Source organism: Drosophila sechellia, chromosome 2L (genome assembly GCF_004382195.2).
Source record: "Drosophila sechellia strain sech25 chromosome 2L, ASM438219v1, whole genome shotgun sequence".
NCBI lineage: Eukaryota > Metazoa > Arthropoda > Insecta > Diptera > Drosophilidae > Drosophila > Drosophila sechellia.
Genome location: NC_045949.1, coordinates 7,225,868 through 7,241,593, shown reverse-complemented (window position 1 = coordinate 7,241,593; position 15,726 = coordinate 7,225,868). Strand labels below are relative to the sequence as shown.

The 15,726-nt window shown below is 42.7% G+C and overlaps 1 protein-coding gene across 3 annotated transcripts; it reads right to left on the bottom strand.

Annotated features, from left to right (window-relative positions):
- Nucleotides 1-208: 208 nt before the first annotated feature.
- LOC6611517 (protein Wnt-7b) lies at nt 209-14,112 on the bottom strand. 3 transcript variants are annotated; one of them, XM_002036022.2, is made up of 7 exons: nt 14,086-14,112; nt 12,570-13,060; nt 7,563-7,710; nt 7,314-7,392; nt 2,472-2,854; nt 1,887-2,346; nt 209-660 (listed from the first exon to the last, which is right to left on the bottom strand). In XM_002036022.2, the coding sequence occupies exons 2-7, from the start codon at nt 12,782-12,784 to the stop codon at nt 473-475; spliced, it is 1,473 nt and encodes a 490-aa protein (XP_002036058.2). In that variant the 5' UTR covers nt 12,785-13,060; nt 14,086-14,112; the 3' UTR covers nt 209-472. The 3 variants fall into 3 exon arrangements, with proteins under 3 accessions (XP_002036058.2, XP_032573691.1, XP_032573693.1); XM_032717800.1 differs by lacking the exons at nt 209-660; nt 7,314-7,392; nt 7,563-7,710; nt 12,570-13,060; nt 14,086-14,112 and adding an exon at nt 1,326-1,824 and having other exon boundaries at nt 2,472-3,041; XM_032717802.1 differs by lacking the exons at nt 209-660; nt 7,314-7,392; nt 7,563-7,710; nt 12,570-13,060; nt 14,086-14,112 and adding an exon at nt 1,326-1,551 and having other exon boundaries at nt 2,472-3,041.
- Between the last annotated feature and the right edge of the window lie 1,614 nt (nt 14,113-15,726).

The window sequence follows — 15,726 nt, the reverse complement described above, 5'->3', positions numbered from 1 at the left end:
GATGGGCCAATGCAATCGTGGGCTTTTCACTGGCAAGGAAGGAAGCCATTCAATGGGTAGTACCTGGGTGCACACCTTGGACAACTATTTAGCTGGCTAATTCAATTAGCGGCGGCGACATTCACGTGCAAAAGTGCAAAAGCAGCGACACAGGTGGGCAAAATGCCAGGTGAAAGGGAAATTGGCAATGCGAGTGAAAGTCAGCTGATTGACAGACTAATTATGCATCTTATTGTTCGTATTTACAAAATATATTTATAAGTATTCCAAATGGCTGGAGATTGCTAAACTAGGCATTGCATTCACACACGTTGTTTATTGATGTCTGCCCTATTGCGTACTTTATGTTTTGTTTTTTTGTAATACTGATTTCTTTGTGTGTTAAGTTCTGTGAGAATGAAGAAAAGTCTTTTCTTATGCATGTGGCTGAGGCTCCATCGCTCCATCGTCCTTCGTCCTGCGTCCATTGTCCTTAATTGCATATGCTAATCCACTCCTCCACGTGGCACTCCTCGCACTCCACATTACAGCACCATTGGAATTTACAGTGACACCGCTCCGCCCTCCGCTGGATGACCTGGCTGTGGCCACGCCCACAGCAGAGGGAGGTGCATCCGTCGCTGGTCGTGGTGTTCCGGTTGCACTTGCGTCCCACGGTGCCTGTGCGGAAATTGGTTAAGATTAGTCATGTTTTTCTTTTTCTAAAAATATATTTATCCATAAAGAGCAATAAAAATATCAAGTTAATAATATTGGTTGTGTAAGATTTGCGCAATCAGCAAATGATTAAGTGTTCTCATCAAATGCCATCCATCGCCAAATCGCAGTTAATCCCTCCTACTGTCGGACAAGCAATTAAAAGACCATAAATAAACTATTAAACTAAAGCACAAACAAAGTATCATAATTGTTTTGGCCGACGATAATTGCCAGCGTTAATTGCCATCATTTGAATAGACACGACACCGGACACGGGCACATGAATCAAATCGCCCGATGGGCTGCTCCCCCAGTTCACTGCAGTTGGAGCTTGAAATGAAGCTGGAGCTACCTGGCTAAGCCGACTATTAATTATAAATTTGCGTCGTAATTAACACTTTTAAACTGCTGGCAGTTGGCGGGACAGCAGCAAAGCTTCATAATTTGCAAATGTGTCAACAGCAAAATGGCCAACGAAAATTGCAAGTGGCAGTTAGACGTCGATTTCGATGTGAACGTGCCGCAGCTTCGACCGATCCCCCAAACCAGAGTATAAGCAAGGGGGGAAATGTGGGTACACAATTACCCCAATATACTCTTAAAGCTAATACAAAAAGTCAATAAAATATTATCCAGCTTATCATGATTTTACTATTTGAATTGAGCTAACAATATCTAAAATGTAAACATTTCTAAGACTATTTGAAGAATGTCAAATAAGAACCCCCTCAACTTTTCAGCCTCCGCCACTGCTTTATACAATCCAAACTGAGTTGAGCTGATCCGAACCAATCCAATCCGATCCGATCCAAACTGAGCTAAGCTAAACTGAGCTGCTGTGCGCATGCGTCGCTGTCGCATTTTTTTCGTGAATTATGTGGCAGGTTTGGTAGCCCGTTTAAAATAAAAAAAAATATAAATAAATTTTTGCTGCATTTGCGGTTGCTGGCGTTGTTCATTTGCATTTGTGATTTATTTATTAGAGGCAAATCAAATTTATCGCTCGCATCGTATCGGTAAATCATTTTTAATTAGTTGCAACGCATTTCTTAACGACAAAATAGTAAATTAACTTATTAGGCAATGGTTATGTGGGTAGGACGTTAAACTGATAAGATGTTTGAGCTGTTAATGAGTGAGTATAACAATTACAAAATAAAAATTTTATAGTACGAACAATGACTTACCCTGTATATCAGCTCCCAGATCACGCTCACAAAAGTTGGGCGAGCGCTGATAGTAGAACAGCGATGTCTCCAGTTTTCGCGCCATTCTTGCCGCATTCTTATCGGCGCTCGGTTGCCGCGTGCCCCGCTCCACACCGAGTTCGTCATGCCGCCGCGTCTCGGAGTCACCTGTCCCTCTATCATCGTGACCACCAGACGCATCCGTGCTGTCCAGATCGGGCGACGTGGATCCGGAGCCGCTGCCGCCGTTCGATTTCTTATTGCGCGCCCGTTTCAAAACGACCACGGGCTCCCCGTTGCCCAGATTCGATTGATCCACCAGAATGGCCTTGCGGAACTGGTGCTTCAGCACCTTGCCCACAATGTGGAAATCGGGGGCGGACTTCCAGCATGTCTTCAGCTGGCAGCTGCCGGACATTCCATGGCACTTGCACCGGAACTCCATGTTGTTGGAGACGGCCTAGAAAGGTGGTCGGAAAATATCTTCGTTACTAAACATATTTTATGATGAATCAAATAAGTAATATAAAGAAAACTTATAAAGTAAATTCATCTACTTAGTTTCCAATGAACAGCTGAACTCACTATCCGGCCGGCGTGATTGTTGTGCAGATTGATCTTCGACTGAATGTCGCCGGCCTTCTCGCGGCAGTCGAGGAAGAGCTTGGAGTACTCGACGCCAAAGTCCATGTTGTGGGAGCAGCCGCCCCACTTCCAGCGGCTGGCGATCTTGGAGCGCTCGTACTTCTTCTCCTCCTCGGGCGTTAGAATCTGGTTGGTCTCCAAGTACTGCAGAAACTGCTTCTTCTCCTTGTCCAGAGACTGGCGCAGGTTCTTGTTTAGCGTCTTGCGATTGATAGTGGGGTCGCAGCCGCAGGACATCAAACGACCTTGGCTGCAGGCGCGGGCCACACTGTGGGCCACCCCGGCAGCCGAGATGGCAAAGGCGAACGCACTCTCCCGGTAGCCTAAAACGGAAAGCAGAAGTGCGATGAGGTGGAGCATGTTTGGAATGGTATCGAAATGACTGGACTGCGCGCAGGTCCTGCCCCTGGGAATCATTGGCCACTATTCCAATTTATGCGGTGTTATTTTTAACGCTGCATTCGAAGCAGTCGCCGCCCTGGGAATTCAGCGGCATTTCAGCTTTGACAACAGCCCAAAGCCAGGCGATTGTGGCAAGACCATTTTTAATGATGCAGTCCACACCCACCCAAAGCTGGCATGCACTTGGCAAAAAACGAAAATTTCAAATAAATAGGAGTTACTTCAAAATTAATTATTAATGGCTTTTAAAGTTTACCTGGTTAATATAGGTTAATTCTTTAGGTATCTATTCATATTCCATATATTCATATTAAGGGTATATTTATATTAAGAAATCGGATTTATAAAAACATTATCATAAATATTTGTTATAGAACCCCCTTGAAAATTGTTCAAGTGCATTATTTGAAATGCCTTATGCAGCGCTGACAGCTGTCAAATGGCTGTCAAAAATGCTGACGTTAATCACGGTCGACATGGCCGTGAGTGGCCCAAAGTTGGCAACATTTGTCAATCGATTGACATGCAAATGGCCAGCGCCACTTTGCATAATGCCAAATTGGCCAAAGCCATAGAGAGGAAGAGAGAGATCTCCAAATCGGCGACAGTACGAGTACATATGTCAGCGTGACAGGCTTGCATCATTCTGGGGTCGCGGATCCGGGTGCGGATCCCCTCCGGCTCCTGTCAAGCAATCAGTCAGCCAGTCAAGCTGGCCAGTCCGTCACTCAGGATGCGCACGAATGCAAATGTCAATGTTGTGACAAGTTGTCGTACAGATCGGGGCTCCAGCGATCGATTGAAGTGCAAGTGCAATGGAAAATTGTGTGTGTAGCGCGCATTTGATTGACGATTAAGACGCCATCAATCAAGGCATCAGCGAACAGTAGCCCCAGCTCACTTCGCCTGCTCCACTCCCGCTTTTCACTGATCACCGATCGCGCTCGCCGATTGCTGATCAATGATCGCTGATCGCTGATCAGCGTTCGCGGACTTGATTTATGCACGCTTTGTTTGTCTGGCCGGGCTGTCCCCTCTCGGGCCATTTGCAAATCCAAATCACATCATTGGCAACAGTTACATTTGACAATGCCTTGGGGTCTCTCCATCTGCCGATCTCCCGATCTCGCGATCTCTCACCGCCTTGCGCATAAATTGGCCACAAGCCCGTGATCGGGAGACTGGTGGACTTGGCTTGGCGACCTGTCTCGATCTCCGCCAGAGTCTGCAGTGACCAACCTCGCTCCCCATCTCCTGTACCGTGTGTCGCAATCCCAAGTAATTGTTTGCGACATACGTCGCTCGCTTGTTGTCACAAGTCGAGAGAAACCCAAGAGAACCCAGAGATAGAGAGCGAGAAAGAGAGGTCCTCACACAAAGGTCGACCCTACGTCACACACTAAGAAATATATTCTATATAAAAAAAATAATAAAATTTCCCTGAGTTTTCTTTTTTTCTTAAAAAAGATTTGTAAAAGATCAGACATTTTGTAAGTCCTGGAAGACCTAAACTATATATTAAAAGGTGAATCTTCAATATAGTGGCTTCCTGTTTAAGTGTAGGTAATCCTTTAACTACTTTTGTGGTTCAGCCTTTCGGAGTGGCCTCCACCCCTTCACTGCTCCACTTGATTGACAATAATGCATGGTAGCAGCAGCAGCAGCCGAAGCAGCAACCCAATCCAAGATCAACGATCTGCAACGACGACGTTGCGACGATCGACGATCGACGAGTTCCATAAGTTATAGTAGATGTATGCAAAATAGTTGACCTGTCCGTGCGCCGTTTCGATTGTCAGTCATTGTGCGACTCGGCGACCGGGCGACTTGATTTGTTTCGTTTCACTTGGTCGCCCCATCGTTGAGGTTCCATGTCCACTGTCCACGGTCCACGGTCCGCTGTCCACCGTCCAGTGTCCACTGTCCACTGTCCATCGAATGAATCCCTGACTTTGTGGCTGCCTTTCTGCCCTTATAAGTCGTCTTCGCTGGCCGCGATCGTTGCACGCGTTGCTGTTGGCCTGTCAATATTGACTCTCGTTATGTGCAGTTCCTTCCTTATTTAATGGACGCACGAACGGACCGGGTTGACAAACGGACAGTGGACTGACCGACGGACGGACGGACGGACAGACGGACGATCCTTAGACATGTCAGTGACATAAGCTTGGGTTTACCATATTGGCTGAAGGCTAGTCGAGAGTTACTTGGAAGTGCTGCTGCTGCTGGTGTGGCATGCATTTGGAGATTTATGGTTCGGCATTGTCTTTTCGGCAATGTTGTTAACTTTAACCCGCCGGTTTGCTATTTGCCCCAATCGGTTGTCATGCCCCCGAATGCAAATAATATGCACATTTTGTGTAATGGAATGATTTGGTCAAAGATACACTAATTTTCATAGGCATTGGTACTATTTTCAAAGCGTTTATTTCGGCTTATGATTCTGATTAAAATTAATAATCAAAAGCGGCAGCTTTTCCTGTTTCACGGAATTTAGTTAGATTAGGAAGCGGTAACGATGCTGATAATCACGTCAGAGGAATGACAATGACAATGTTGGGACTCTGTCCGTGTCCACAAACTCAAGCACATCCACAGCCACATCCGCGTCCAGATCCACATCCCATATCCCATATCCCACAGCCCATATCAATGTCCATTCCCAGGACTGTCCTGTCCTGCCTTCTGCTCTCCAAAAAGCATTCGTTTGTCTGGGCTGTTTGTTGTCAGTGGATGCGGCAGCATCCGTCAACGGAGATAACAATTTTTTAAATTGAAATTGAATGAAGTGGTTTGCTTACAATATAATTTATACGATGAATGCAAATAAATTACGCCGTACGAAAGACGAAAACGAGATGAGGCCCCTGGCCTTTCCCTTTTAGCTCTTTAGCTTTTCAGCTTCTGTTGTCGTTGTTGTCGCCTGTCGCATTGAAATTTGTGAGAAATCTCCCGAACCCGAACATCTCCGGCTATATATCGTTTGCATCTGGATTGCAGTGCCGCCATTTTGGCCATTTCCATTGTGTTTTCTTTGGACCCTGCTCCAAGCCATCCTTTCCCCCTCTTTGGCATTTTTACAGCAATCGTATGATGCATAATTTAACTAATGAAGCATTCTGCTCGCAGAAGTGGGCTTATTCCCATAGGACGGCTCAAGTGTTTGGCCAAATTAGTGGTCAATTAAGTCCGGATTTATTTCCCCGAATTGCGTTTACATTTTAATGAGTTGCATACCGAGTTCTGGTTTGCAGTTGACGTTTAAGGACTTTAAATGGATTCATATCTATGTGTTTTTAATTTAAATGACTTACTTTCCAACCATAATCCTTTATTATCTTTTGGTTGTTAGAAAATCTTAGTAGTTTGTCACCCCATCCCATTTATACCATGACTCATAACAGTAGTCAACGGGATAATAGGAGGCTTTTGCCGGCTGATGGAGAACCCGAGATCGGCGCCTGTGATCAGAGTTACCGCTACTTGTTGGCCCGGTCAACAAAAGGGGCTTAGAATGCGGCTCCTCTTTGTTGTATTTAGATGGGCTAGTGAGTGTGCGATCTATCCGTCATAAGGCACACGTCGCGTGGGTTTCCCAACAGCGGATTTGGTAACACAATGCCCCGCGGACAGATTAAGATATCAAAGTCAAAGTTCGCATAGCCGCCGTTTTCGCGATGCGATGCACCGGGCTGTGACAAAACGGTGGGTCCCAGTCCTCAGAACGAGCTCCACTCGACACTCTTACTTGGCCACATAGAAATTCGATCTAGTCCGGTTGGGAGCAGTACACAGAAAAAAATCTTATTTATAAAATTTATACTATTGATGTAGTTTCAAAGCTGCACAAAAGCATTTGAAAATATATATTACTTTTGCTTATGAAATTTATGACTTTTTGGTTTTATTAATATTAGATTGCCTTAACAACGCATAAATTAAATATAGAAAATTTAAATAGATTTAAGTTTATTATTTTTCGTGTGAAAGGCATTAGAAGCTGGGATTGTGTTGCTGCTGTGGCTTTTGTGCCATGTCGTGTCTAATAATGCGACGGTTAATAGCTTCGGACATTGTCTGCTTGACCAAACGTCTCCGCTATGGGCAATTTTAATTAGACTCTTTTCCTAGCGGTTTGCGTGTGGGCCGCCAATGTTTTCCCCCTCATCCGTCCCCTGCCAATTGCAGAGCCCTGTATTTTCCGAACCGCAAAACTCGTTGACAATCTGAGCTGTTGGCGGACTCGGGCCGGTCATAAAGCGATTTTGTTTGCGTGAAAGCTGAGCCACGCTTACTGCACATTTTAGTGTCAGCTTAATGGCTTTGGGCCATGGCTACCTCGGCGGCAACCTGAACCTGGGAAACTCTCGGCCAACTCACCTTTCTTCAGCAAACTGGAGGCATGCGGATTGCGGCTCTTTGTGCTCAGCGACGAACAGTTCCACCGATGCCATTGAAACTGTTGGGTGAATGCAGGCAAAATAGGGGAATTTTAATGGTACTCAACTGGAGTTCATTTAGATATAGGGAAAATTTGCTATTACTACATGGCTTGTTACCCAATCTTTGATTTTTGTATAAGTTTGATTATAACATTCTCATAAGCAATTGTTATTGGTATTCTCCCACCTGAATTTGGCATTCTCGTATGGCCATGTCGAGTCCTTCGAGAGCTGCCGCCGTCACATCACTGGCCTTGTAGCAGAGCTCCACTTGATCCTTGGTCAATCCAGGCACTGAACGGCAGGTGGCACGGCCATCCGGCAAGCCATAGAGCCTGCAACAAAATGGGGTATAGTGTTAGGCAAGGAGTCTAAATCAAATGTTCACATAAACGATGGGAAAAATGTTGATTAGCACCGCTTGACTTTGCTCTCAGAACTTTAAATCCAATTAAATTTTGATTACAGCCAGCAACCGCAGTTGGCAATAAATGCCCCGAAAAAGTGAACCCAACAATTCGAAAACCGTAATTAACCTTGAGTGGCTGGCACAAACCGCAGAAGAGACCCCAAAAACAAGACTAAACTAATTAAATTTCGTTTTGTTTTTGTTTCTCTAGATGTGAAATTAAATTTGCCTTTTTTTTTTAGCTGAGATTTAATCGAGTTATTCACAGCGTAGCGGGTTCGAGACAGTAGCTAAATATAATTTTTGTTACCAAGTTTGTCGTAAATCTTTCGTCAAATTGCTGGGCCATGAATCACTCTTTTCTGCAGCAGCCGAAAAAAATAATGGAGAACTAGATCTAGCGATTCTTAACCCCACAGAAATGACTAATCCTGAGTACTTAGAAAATCTATTAATTTTTAAAAAGTGTGATAAATAAAAGTGTAAAAGGTAAAACAAACAAACTAGAGTACGAAACATATTTTATTGGGGTGAAGAACTAAATCATATGGTTCTAATGTGCTAAACGTTAAATCTCCATTATTTCCCATGTACATAAAAAGGGGTTAACAATTTCGCTCCCGACTGAACCCATTTAAGATCGGGCCGTAGCGTTCAAGGTCAGCCAAGCTGAGTTAAGCCAAGCCGAGGTGTTCAGATCTTAAGCCAGAGATACAGATACGAGTTTTTTTTTCGATTTTTTTCCAGCGGTAGTATGTGAGTGAGTGCCAGTTGACGTTGAACAACTTCATCTGAGTTTAGCTATAGGTCTAACCTCAGCTGATGTTGGGGTAAAGTTGTTGCCACATCGCGACTTGCATCGCTGTTGAATCGCGTCGAAATCGCGTCGATCTACGACACGCAGCGAGGAATACCGGGCGTATACGTGATGTGCGTCTGGCGTCTGCAACTTAAAATCGTTGGTAAATATATATTTTCTTAATGCCCAGACTCACTCTCTGCTGCTTCTTGCTCGCGGGGTTAATTGTGGCACGTCGCGTGTAGGAAAAACGAACAAAAATGCCTCAAATGTATAAACGTGCCATTTTCACACACGTCTCTTTGTTGCAAAGAGCCAAGATTTAGAGATCCTCATCGGCATTGCGCCTCATTTGTATGCCACTCGCGTTGCGGCGTAACTGCAGTCGTTGATTTAGCCAGCAGATCACCAGATGGCCAGATCCGCACAGCAGGTTCAAATAATTTACGAAATTTGTCATTTTAAATAGTGAATTTTGCATATGAAATTAGTGCAACACCGACCATTCGGCTTAAATAGCTCTCGGTTTTAATGCATTTTTAAGAATCTGTTCGTGTAAATATTGGTTTTTATGTACGATTTAAAACCCATTAAATTTAACTGGCGAGCATTCATATCTAGATTGCAAACAAACAATATTAGAATCCAATAAAATGAAATCTCAACACAGTTATGTCGCCATATCGTTATTTGCCAATCGCAGCAACAAAGCTGCGATTTAAAGGAGTAAAAGATATATCGAGCTTGTGAAGCGAGGATAAAAGAACCTGAACAACTTCTTGGGCAAAATGCATTTTAATTGGCTGACGTTTCTGCGATACGAACGCGAATACGCAATGCGGGCCAGACATCTCGCCAGATAAAGAATTTAAACTGATGCACATTTTGTTAACAGCTTTATAAAGCATATGGCTTTTAGTTACCATTGCCGATGCCATTTGCCGACTTCAATAAAACTGATAAGCGAACGCAAAGAGAGAATGAGCAGTACACTTCGAAAAATTTATGTTAAATATTCACTGAAACTAAATAAAGTAGACGTCTATAAAATGTAAATGTATAAAATAAGGCAAAAATATATATGCTTGCAATGAAAATTGGGATTTGGATTTTTCTTCATATATCAAATATTTTAAACTAAATCTAAAATTATTTCTGTGCACCAAATGTGAATGAATCGCCAGTTTCAGGACTCTGAGTCATGCTTTTCAAGCCAGTTCAGTTCCCAGATTCCTCGTTTGCGTATTTCACGCGATGCGATAGCAATGCAATTGATTCGCTTATAAAATTTATCGATCGTTGTTGCCTCGAAAAGGAGCGAAGACGTTTGCTTATCAGCCACAAAGAGTGTTGGGGCCAAGATAAAAGCCGGCAACTGGTCAGCTCTAAATTTAATTTCGATTTTCATAACCGCTGCAGTCCTTTCTCACGCTCGCTGATTCCCGAGTTCTATTGAAATGCCATAAAAAGATTGAGGCTTTAATAGGCGCCGCCACAGTCAGACTTTTTCCCCCCTTTTCTGCTATATATATATATAAATATATATGTATTGTATATTTTTGCCTGGTCTGTCAAACGGTAGCCCATGCATAAATCAAGGATTTCTGCCGCTTTCGGCTTATGCCTTCAGCGAACTATATATACAATCTTTGTTATTCGGCTAGCCTAAGCCAGTTAGGCAAAACAATGTTTCCCACACAGAGATAGATGAATACAGACGGATAACCGGAGATTGAAGCATTTCAGACGGGGCAGATAACTTTGGTGGAGACATTCCTGAACTGAACAGTTTGTTTCGACTGGATGGGGATTGAATTTGGGCGACCACAGCCGCAGCTAGGAATGTCTTTGATCCAATCCGTCCGTACAGGGTGATCCGGCATAAAAGTATTTCATTTCCATATACCACGAATGATTTTGGCTATTAAATGCGATTATCGCATATTTTTGATTCTTTGTTTAAATGCTCAGTAAGAAAAAGTTAAAGTTGATGGGGAATTTAAATGTGTTTTATAACTATAATTTAATTTGAAATATAATGTAATATAGATATTGGTAATATGCCGTGAAAATTTTCTTCTTTATTTGTATTTTTTAAATGTTTAATATTTGTTTAATGAACTATAACTAAAGCAATGTAATCATGTAGACCATTGATTTGCTCATAATAATATTATGCTGGCTGGCGGAAGCGAGTGGCAAATTGGCAGCTTTTCGCTCATAAATAAATGCACTTCAAGCTCGAAGGTGGTGAGGCGAGAAGAAAACACCTGAAGAGCCCTTGAACGTGTGAAATCCGCTGCAGTGCAGCCTCACCTCTGCGCAGGTGTGCAGTGGGTGTGTGGATGTGTGTTGTGTGTGCACCCAATTAAGCTGCAAACTGCAGCACTGGCGACCCGGAGGCGTGGCACTTCGACAATTCATTTGCATTTCAAACGGGCGAAATTGTGGCGCACCATGGCGCTGTATGTGGGTGTGTGTGTGTGTTCGCCTCATTATGCGTTGCAATTATGACGTTGCAACTACAAGGATGACGAAGGCAACGCCGAGAAGAGCAGCAGCATCGCCAGCGAATTGCAGGCTGCACTTCACTTGCAACAACGTTACACTGCTGCAGTCTCAACGAGCAGAGCAAAAAGTATTTTGACAACCCCAAGGAACAAGAAAAGGTTGAAGTCCATTTCTTGATTCGAAGATGGTAACACCCTTGCAAATCAATTTAATATCTAAAACAAATATTTATTCAATATTGAATGGCTGAGTAAAGGGTTCTTTACATAAAAAGGATTATTGTGGTTTCTCTTTTTTTTTCATTTGCGGGGATCTATGACCCATTTAAACAAAGTACCCTTTGAAAGGGTATGACAACAACGAGAGTAACGAGATTAACAAGCTGCAACTACTAGGCGAGGCAACCAGTCAGGCAAGGCACAGTAATGCAACCAACATCCAGTATCCAACATCCATCCATCCCAGCTCCCCGATCCCTGCTCCCTGCTCCCTGCTCTTTGCCTCCAGATCCATGCACCCTGTACCCGGCTCCGCCTCACTGCGCACATGGAAAATCGAGAGCCTGGACAGAAGACTCGGATTGACAAGCAACCCAGGCGCATTATAAAGCTTGAGTGCCGTGGACCACCCTGCAATTGGAATCAGCTCAATTGTGTGTAGGCCCCCGTGGTTCAGCAACTGCGAACATTGGAGGGGATTCCGATTTCGATTTCGATTCCCACTCCGACAGCCGGCAATCCTAGGCTCCCAATCATCCACTGCCGTTGGGGCAGGCAACCACGGGCTCCCGTTGGCAATTTCATTTGTGGCAAGCTGCGGCCTTCCAAAATGGCGGTCGTTGTTGCCAATGGTCTAACATGTAAGTTGCCATTTTTGTGGCATGGCCGCCAAATAGGTTTGCTTGCGAGGAATGGTTTAGCTTAATCAATGCATCATTGTGTGGGTACTAAACTTAAATATGTTGAGTATCTGAGCTATTATTTATAATATCTTGGGTGATCTTTAGGTGCCTCTGAACACCTTCTTATCTCACAATTAAATTAGTTCCCATCTCGTTTTCAATGCTCTCCCAACCCAAAACAATAATCCATGCATGAAGGTGAAAACAGTCTGCTTTCCACCTCGTAATTCCCACAACCGCGAACAATCTTGACTTAATCGGGCACAATTAGGTTGGCTTAATTTCGCTGGCCTATCACTAGATCGATATTAATTATGCCAACACCTTCGGCTGACAGCTGTTTCTCGGGCGCACTGCGGCGATTGATTAATCTGTTGTCGCTGTTGCCGCTTGTCGTTTAATTAATTAACCCGCCAACAGGCCGCCACAAATAACACGGCGTAATGAGCCCGCGATTGGAAAGGGAGTTAATATGTCGACAGGCATTTTACAGCTACGAGTTTTGCTTTACAAGCTCGCGAATGGAGAATGGTGATGGATTCGTTTTAGGTCTTAGGATAGATGAGAGACTCACCAGCGTGTGCAGCAGGCCAAGATAATCATAACAATTAAATGCAAATTGCAATGGCGCGATGTGGCCGGTGTGGCAACCAGGTTGTTGCTGCTGCTGCTGTTGCTTCCTGCTTCTTGCTGCTGCTTCTGCTGCTGCGGCAGTTGCTGCTGCTCGTGGCCTTTTGATGTTGCTCGCCACGCAGTCATCGCTCGGCTTTGATTTGCATAAATTTCCATACAATTGGGGCCAAATGTTTAATTGCACGGCATTTTCGTTAATCAATTTATCACTGGGCACAGTGGTTTTGGTCGTTGCAGCGGCTTTTGAACTCGTTCGCTGGGGCCAAGGAGCAGGAAACATTTTGTAGAGCTCATTTGAACTGAAGTAAACTGTTTTTCTTTGGTCTCTCACATGTTGCGTTAACTTTTGATTACTTTCCGTTTTTCAAACAATTTTGGATATATTCACATTTTTTTTTTTGTCGGCTTAGAAGTGCTAAAAATGTTGTGTTTCTAAAAAATAGTATTAGGAGGACAAAAGTAAAAGGTTCTTCTTAATAATTAAATTAAATCATAGAGGTGGGTTTTAATTTAAGTTCCAAAATATTCGATTTTCTGAGTTTTGGGAAATAGTTTCAGTTTTTGAAATCACTTTTTGTATGTTTATTCAAAAAAGTATCAAAACGACCTTTTAGTCTTTCTTATATTTTAAGCTTGGAAATTAACTGGAATGTACTTTTATATTTGTATTTTAATTTTAGCTTGATGCTTCTTAGAAAAGGTAGTTATTTAATAAGAAATCATTTTCTTTAGAGCATTATTATTTGGTTTTTGCACTTGTTCGTGATTAACATATTTATTTAATTAAAATTGTTTTTTGCGACTTTTCCTTTCTTTTACCAGCTCAATTTTCTCTAAATTAATTTAATATTCCACTTGACCAGAGGCCAAAGACCGACTATTCTGCGATCTACTCTGGCTTTCAACTTTGAGCTCAACTCCGTGGCTACTGGCGGACTGGCGAAAATCGTTTTCTCGTAATGTTTGTCGTTACGATCGTTATTTTTTATTTTTTCTCATTTACAATCGTTTTTTTTTTTTGTGCCTGGCACAGGAGGAGACTGGGCTTGTCCGATTGGTCTGTAATACAAGTTTTGGATTCTTGTAGTTTTGCATAAGGTCTTTCCTTGTTTTTGTTTGCTTTATTGCTTCTGTTTCTGGGTGGTTTGTGTACTTTGATTTGATTCGCTTTGCGGTTTTAGGAGGGTTTTAAATTATTGTGTGTTAATCGAGTTCACAAAGACGAGATTATTTATTTGGATTTTCATTATTGAGTTTTTTTGTTTTAATGTTAAGTGAACGTATTTTAAATAAACTATAGTGTTTTTAGTTAGATTAAAATGGTTCTTCTAAGGAGAATTTTTCAGTAATAAGCAATAATCAATATAGACAACGTAAAGTGCTTATGTGGTTGTTTTTAACATTTTCTTCATATTCATTTTATATTTTTGATTATTTAAATTTTTTATTACTATTACATTTGGAATTTGATTAGGTTACTTATTCGTTGTTGAATTGCAGGGCAGTTATCAAAAGTGCATATTAAATCTTCTTTCAACTTTTAATTTTAATTAAACATGATTTTGGTATATAACGCTAACGAGGGTTATTTTCAATTGATTCGAATACGATGTTAAGATTATTATTTCGTAGCACTTTTCTGTTTAAACTTCAACTAATATGTATGAAGACGCAGGACACGAACGTCCTGCCAGCAAAACGAGTCGCGCGACTATGAGACGAGAGCCGAGCTCGCCAACCTCTAAATGCAAATTAAAATTGAAATATTTGAAACGGAGGCTGGCTTCGTTGTTATCGCCATCGCCATCGACATCGTCGTTCGTCCTCGTTGTCCTCGCATCGTCCTCGTCGACAGCCTCGTTGTCCTGTGCGTGTTATCCTGGGAATTACGGATCCACGGGATGTGCCGTGTGGTGTGGGCCTGGGACTTTCGCTGGGAGGTGGATGTGGAATGTGCGCGTGCCTTTCCGTTGGAGGGTGAATTTGCCTATTCCTGGCTCAGCGAATGGCTGGCGAAAGTACGAATACATCAAAGGATGCAAGCGTACCAACAAAAACACACAGCACACATTGAGGCAGGGCTGCTCATTCTGGTTGCATTTATCGCATGCGAGAGAATGTCTTTGTTATCCCCGATTTGCGGTTCACTTAGCACACTACGAGTAAGCACATCATCATCGTTGTCAAATTTAATTAGAGATTATAATTATGGAAATCAAATGAAAACAATCTAATTGTTTACGCTTTAACTAGTATAAATTCCTTCAAATCTACGGGTTCTTGGAACGTTTAATGGATTTAATACTTAACCCCTGACGTCTACTTGACACCTGACTGCCTGTCTGGCCTTTAAAGACTGATTAAGCAGCATCCTTGTGTTTTTGTTGCTGTGGCAAGGACACACGACCGAGTGCCACTTCTGCTGAACATCAAAGGGTTAACAACAAAAGTGAAACTGGTGCAGTGTCGCCATCCTCTCTCGGCGTCCTTCTCTCTCCCATCTCATTGTTGTCCTGTCAAGGACTCCAATTATTGCAATTTCGTTCCTTTGTTGTTGTTGCTGGCCTTTGAAATATGCTAATTTATATACTCGAGGCGGCGAAAAACAAAGGGTGCGGCAATTGATTCACGTCTGCTTCCTTAGTTAGTTCAAGGGGTTAAGTGTGTGGGGGTTTTTGGGGGACACAAGGACAGCAGGAAGCGGCGCAAAATATGGGTCGTTTAGGCGGGCGGCTTTTCTTTTATTTTCATTTCGGCCGTGTGTGCATGTGAACTTAACCCTCTTTGACTTTTCACTCGCTACTTGTTACACTTCAAAGGGAATTTCTCGGCTAGCTGAATGAACACTTGTTGCCAGCTGCTGCTGAAGGCAAAATGCTCAGCCTATTTAAAGGAAAACATAGTGGGAATGATTGTAGTTTGTAAAGTAATATCCATAAATGGGGGTCACTAATCATTTGTTACGCAATTGCTAGATCTTGACAATCATAAATGGCCTGTCAAATTAAAACTATTTATGTCAATAAGGTTATTTTTTGAGTGAGTGCAATCAGTTGGTTGATTATCTGTTTAATTGATTCGTAGAGATATGTTCCTTA

Coding starts and splice junctions, on each gene's coding strand:
- LOC6611517 (XM_002036022.2), bottom strand. CDS start 12,784: ATGGAAATTTATGCAAATCAAAGCCGAGCGATGACTGCGTGGCGAGCA. Junction 2,855..7,313: donor CTCCAGTTTGCTGAAGAAAG/GTGAGTTGGCCG, acceptor TTTCCGTTTTAG/GCTACCGGGAGAGTGCGTTC. Junction 2,347..2,471: donor ACAATCACGCCGGCCGGATA/GTGAGTTCAGCT, acceptor CCACCTTTCTAG/GCCGTCTCCAACAACATGGA.